The 5614-nt window shown below is 32.6% G+C and overlaps 1 protein-coding gene across 1 annotated transcript; it reads right to left on the reverse strand.

Annotated features, from left to right (window-relative positions):
- Window positions 1–619: 619 nt before the first annotated feature.
- Window positions 620–4696, reverse strand: LOC145009175 (uncharacterized). Its single transcript, XM_078967854.1, has 4 exons — window positions 4239–4696; window positions 1725–2510; window positions 1403–1450; window positions 620–1125 (listed from the first exon to the last, which is right to left on the reverse strand). The coding sequence occupies exons 1-4, from the start codon at window positions 4419–4421 to the stop codon at window positions 829–831; spliced, it is 1314 nt and encodes a 437-aa protein (XP_078823980.1). The 5' UTR covers window positions 4422–4696; the 3' UTR covers window positions 620–828.
- Between the last annotated feature and the right edge of the window lie 918 nt (window positions 4697–5614).

Consider the following 5614-nt stretch of genomic DNA (forward strand, 5'->3'; position numbering starts at 1 on the left):
ATCTATTTATCCAACCTTTGGGTAAATTTTCAAACTCAAAACCCTCTATTTTAGTAACTTCTTTTTCTATATATTAGACATTAAATTAATTTATACTTTTTCTATCAAGTTACCATATTATGGACCACCATATCCACCAAAACATGCATTTATAGTTTTTCTATGTGGGAACAAATTACCATATTATGGACCACCATATCCACCAAACGTGCAATCATTAAAAAGCAGCTTTTCAATTGAACAAAAAACAGCCAAGCTATCAATGTTTACAAGCATGGATTCTACCTTTTGATTGATGTATGCATATCACTAACTTCAAATCTTACAACTTACAACTTACAACACTTATAGTGCCCTACCACCCCACCCATGCTCACTTGAGTTATATTCCAATTTCCATGGACCCTATTCAAAACTTTGTGTTTGTTACCCTACACCTGATACAAAATCATACAATCCATTTTCAATGACAAGGGTATTTGTGTCTTTTTACACATGAAAGATCAATAACTAAGTATAAAATTGTTACTCTTTTTGGGAGGGACAAAAAGCTTCGATTTTTGTTAATTGACATCAATTGCGGTTCTAGTTCTGATTATTACCCGATGAACATAACATATTCTAAAATGCAAATGTTTAAATTGTTAAAACTTTCTCTAATTGTGTAACAATCATCCACATTACATCTTACTCGACTTTTAAACAATAAGCAAACATTATTTCCGTTCACAAAATAAAAAGCAATAAATATTTATATATTTATAAACCAAATAAACAAAAAACAATCGTGACACTATACTTATACTATCATAACAATCCATTAATGTTTCACTTTCCACCCTTAATTTGAAGTTTTCCCATCTCACCATCCACCTTGTCAATCCCGGATTCCGGAGTTTTGTTTAGCCACGGATGCTTCAAACACTGCTCGGCTGTCGGTCGGTTTTCGGGTGCAAAATCAAGAATCGGAATCAAGAAATCGGCAAATTCGCGGGCATCATTCACCGATAATTTGAATTTGTCAGAAAGTAACCGATTTAGAGGCGTATTTTTTATTCTACGGATTCTTTTTAGGTCACCATATCGGTCAAAATACTCTTTGGATCGAAGTCCTCCGACTGCTATCTGGTTTTACACGTTAAAAAAATATAAATTTAGTTAATAGAAGGAATGGAATCCGTGAAAGGAACTGGAATCTGAAAGAATCCTTATCTTTCGCATGTTTGGTTGGCAGGAAAAATGGAATGTAACTTAACAAGAAAAATTAGATGAGTTTTGGATTCAATTTCATTCGCTTGCCAACCAAATGCCTCACGGAATGGAATCTCACATTCCAATTCCTTTGGAATCTCCGATTCAAACAAGTTGAGAACGATTACATGGATTCTAATACGGTTTTTACCTTTCGGGGTATCTTTCCAAGCAATTCCATCATCAATGCAAGGTGATCCTGCACACACACACACAATCAATTACAATTTCCAACAATGTATTTTTAATCTTTTTTTTTATTAAGACATTGTACTTTGAAAAATCTACCCAATTATAGCAATAATACAAATCCAAAAACAAAGCAACTTTCATTACTATAAACATAATTGGGTAGTTTTTTCAAAGTATAATAATGTCCTAATAAGAAAAACTCAAAGTAGGTTGCTATAAATATAACAAAATAAATAAATATAAAAGTACGCTGCTATTTCTTACTATGGAATTCAAAATACCTCATCTTCGCTAAACCCTTGTCCTGGTTTGGGAGCAAACATCATCTCCCCGGTAGCAAGCTCAAACGCGGTACACGCAAACGACCACATATCAACTGCAAACGAATACCCGGACTGCAAAACCACCTCCGGAGCTCTGTACTGTCTCGTCTGTATCTCCTCCGCCATCGGTGCACTCGCCCAACACGCGTTCCCAAAATCAACAACTTTACACCTAAAATCAATCCCATCAACACATCTTTCCGCTTTTTCCGCTTTTACCCCTCCCATCGATATCCTTCTCGCAGATATCCTCGCGACCGCCCTTTTCGCCCGTTGCTTTAACTTCTTCTCAATGGCATTAAGCGCCACCCCACCGTTCACATTCCCCTCTACCTTGTTCAACACGGGCTCAGTTTTTGACTTGATGGGGTCTTTTGAAGGGTTAATTGTGGAAATTAGGAGGATGTTTTCGGGTTTTAGGTCAGTGTGGAGGATGTTGAGTTCACGGTGGATGTAATCGAGTGCAGTTAGTATGCATTTGCAAATTTCGCGGACTTTGTTTAAAGGAAGGCCTTTGTAACGATTGTATCGGATTAATTGGAGAATACTGTCGCCGAGAAACTCGAGGACCATGCACAGGTGTTGACCGTTTGGACCTGTGTGTTTGAAATGGTCAAGTAATCTTATAACACATTTTTTGTTTTCAGGGTCGTTTTCGGTAAGTGTGGATAGGACTTGGATTTCGTGGAGGGCGGATTGGGCAAATTCGGGTGCGCTTTTTTGGATCTTGAGTGCAACGTATTTCTACAAGATGGGAAAAGATTTAGGTTAGAATGGTTTTGTTGATTTGTTTATTATAGTGTTTTACTTTTATTTTCCTATTATAGAAATGTCATCGAAATATAAAACATTTTGAGTGCTATAATTGGGTAGATTTGTTGAGGTAATAAGGAAAAGAATGGAAGTACGATGTTGTAATAGAAAGATTTGGATGTAGGACGTTATAATAAGTAAATAAATGGAAGTATTTTGCTATTTCTTGAACTTAGCCCTAATATAATTGATAAGTTGGGAACATATGAATCGCATTTACTATCATTTATTTGTTTATTATAGCATCTTACTCTCATTGGGGAGACTTTCCTAAATGCAATGCCTTTGTAAGAAAAAATTGGAAGTATTGCATTTAGCCCTAATATAAATGATAAGAATCATAGGTGAGAAAATGACATGATCATAGATTTTTAGATGATAAAGGAATATCAATGTATTTGGCTTACGACTAAATATTATTTCAGACATTAAAATCAGGGGTTAAATGTGCATGCACTCATGCAACAACTTCTCACCTTTTCCCAATTTATTTAACAAAGTGTGTTTTAGAAAAAAAATATATATATATATATATATATATATATATATATATATATATATATATATATATATATATGTAAGCACTTTTCTTTCTAGGATCAAAATATGCAACATTTAAACAAAGAATCGGTTACCTAATGACGTGACACCCATACATTTTTGCAAAAATGTTTCATTTTTTACCCTATTATTAATTTTTTTTTTTTTACCAATTTACGCAAATGACATGAATTATGAGACCATGTTTTAATGGGTTAGACCGGTAACAGGTAAAATATCCTATGGATCACCTTTCCTTCATACCAAATTTCTTTTAGGGGTTGAGTAGATATACTTTGAACTATTGAAATTATTGCAAGCTCATGATATATAAAAATATGAATCAAATTCTTGAACCTTATGAATCCTCTCGATCTTAAACTAAAGTTTCCATAAAGATTTCTACTTTCTGGCTCTTATGCTAAACGCATGATCTGTTACACATAATAGGACACAAAACAAGTTGTACTGTGTTTAGACTTTAGAGTGCATTGGATGACAATGGAACAAAATATTGCAATTTTTGTCCTACCCAAAAAGGTGAAACAAGGATGGACATTGACATAGACTCACCCTCTTATCTCAATCTCTCGTCTGTGCAAAAGACGTGAGTGCCCTCCTCTTCATCATCATCCAAAATAGCCCTAGAAAGCTTGTCCAACTATGCTTGTTTAAGATTGAAGAAAGTCTAAATCTTGCTACATAGATGTATAACTTAATACCCTAAGTAGGTAAAAGTATACTTTAGTTCTTGATTAAGAACCAAATGAACTCCAATCAAGAACACACATCTGATATTAGTCTAAATTTCTCAGATTAAGTAGCATTTACTCGAATCAAATGCAACAGCCATGAAGGGAAAGAAGTAAAATCATAAGGAAAACATTCTAATTACAGATGCAGATCAAAAATAATAATTTTTACTTTGGAAATAACGAATGATCTACATTTTGTAACCGTTAATAAAAGGATTACATCCTATACGGAGTTCTACAGGAAGTTATAAACTCGTTTGCAATAACGAATGATCATTAGGTTAAAAAAAATTAAAAAACACATCGATCACAGATTAAGGAGCAAAAATTGGTATGTGATCGAGCAGAAAATGGAAAAACTTACAGATGTTTGGGTATCATAAGCAAGCCAAACGGTGGAGAACTGTCCCCATCCGAGTTTCCGTTGAGCGACGTATCGACCGCCGGAGAACGTATCGCCGACTCTAACTGCGTGGTAGCCTCCTTTCCTGTAGCAATCCAAGTCCTCATCTTCCTCCTCCGACCCAGATGACGATGAACACGACATGATTAATTTTAATTGATTGATCGATGGGCTGATCTGCAATATACAGTTGATCGAAGAAACGATTCAAAGAATTTGAAGTTCCTTTCTGTTTGTTAGGATAAATTTGAGAGGAATGCGTCCAGATGGTTGAGAAATTTGGGAAAAAAGGTTGATTTTGGGAAGAAGGAAGAGAGAGAGAGAGAGAGATGGAGATAGTTGATTGTTATAGTAGGTCTGTGTGGCCTTTCATACAAGGCTCTCTCCACATTTCACTCTTTTTTCTTCTTTGTTTTCTTCTTTTTTCCTTTCCCTTTTCAGCCTCAATTATTCTTTCTCTCTTCAAATCTCTCCATCAAGAAAATATCAAGTGCCAACTAAATATCAACTAATATAAGATAGGTTTATCATGTAGTGGTTAACTGATAGTAGTAAACTATTTTGTAATCAAAAGTTAAATTTGTGGATTTTATTTGTATAAAATTGTTTGAGAGATTTTATTTGTGTAGAATTGTTTGGTAATAGTAACAGTAAAATTTTGAAAAATATAAGTTAATATAAAAAAAAATTTAAAAACTTTCAAAAACTACTTAAAAGCAGTTTTTGGATTATTAACATTTTATTTTAAAATAAAACTTTAAGATCATATTTTTCAATGAAGTTTTTCTTTAATTCTTTTATTTTAAAGTTTGTTGTGAAACACGTTCATACTATAGGAAAGTAAATCATAACATCATAAATAGAAAAAGTTTTTTTTCTAGGTTTTAATTTAAATCTTTATGAGTTCCCGTATATTTATAAGTATGGCTGTTTGTAAAATGATAAAAAAACTGAAATTAAGTTGTATCCAAAAGCCTATATTGAAAAAAAATTTTAAGAAAATCAGAAATTTTTTGTTAGATTGGTCTTTTTATAATAAAAAATTAATCAAACCATATCTTAATACAATGCCATCTTTATAAAATATATATATTTAGTTCATCACTTGAGAATTTTATATAAAATTTTATTGTTTCAAAATGGTGTTATTTGCTTTAGTTTTATATATAAATTATTAGAATGTTTTTGTTACTATATATATTGCAAAATTCAACAAGTGTTTTATTTCTTGTGTTTTTAGTTTTGATTCTAAAAATTTTATGCATTCGATTTCATATTTAGAAACCAAATTATTCAAATGATATCATTTACTTTTTTTTTAACCAAAATATCTATTA

Source organism: Lactuca saligna, chromosome 8, assembly GCF_052625555.1.
Source record: "Lactuca saligna cultivar CGN05327 chromosome 8, ASM5262555v1, whole genome shotgun sequence".
In the NCBI taxonomy this organism is placed as follows: domain Eukaryota; kingdom Viridiplantae; phylum Streptophyta; class Magnoliopsida; order Asterales; family Asteraceae; genus Lactuca; species Lactuca saligna.

Excerpts from the sequence above, each read along its gene's own strand:
- LOC145009175 (XM_078967854.1), bottom strand. The coding sequence starts at position 4,421 with ATGTCGTGTTCATCGTCATCTGGGTCGGAGGAGGAAGATGAGGACTTG. Across the intron at positions 1,451-1,724 it reads AAGGGTTTAGCGAAGATGAG|GATCACCTTGCATTGATGAT; the intron begins GTATTTTGAATT and ends GTGTGTGTGCAG. Across the intron at positions 1,126-1,402 it reads TTGGAAAGATACCCCGAAAG|ATAGCAGTCGGAGGACTTCG; the intron begins GTAAAAACCGTA and ends GTGTAAAACCAG.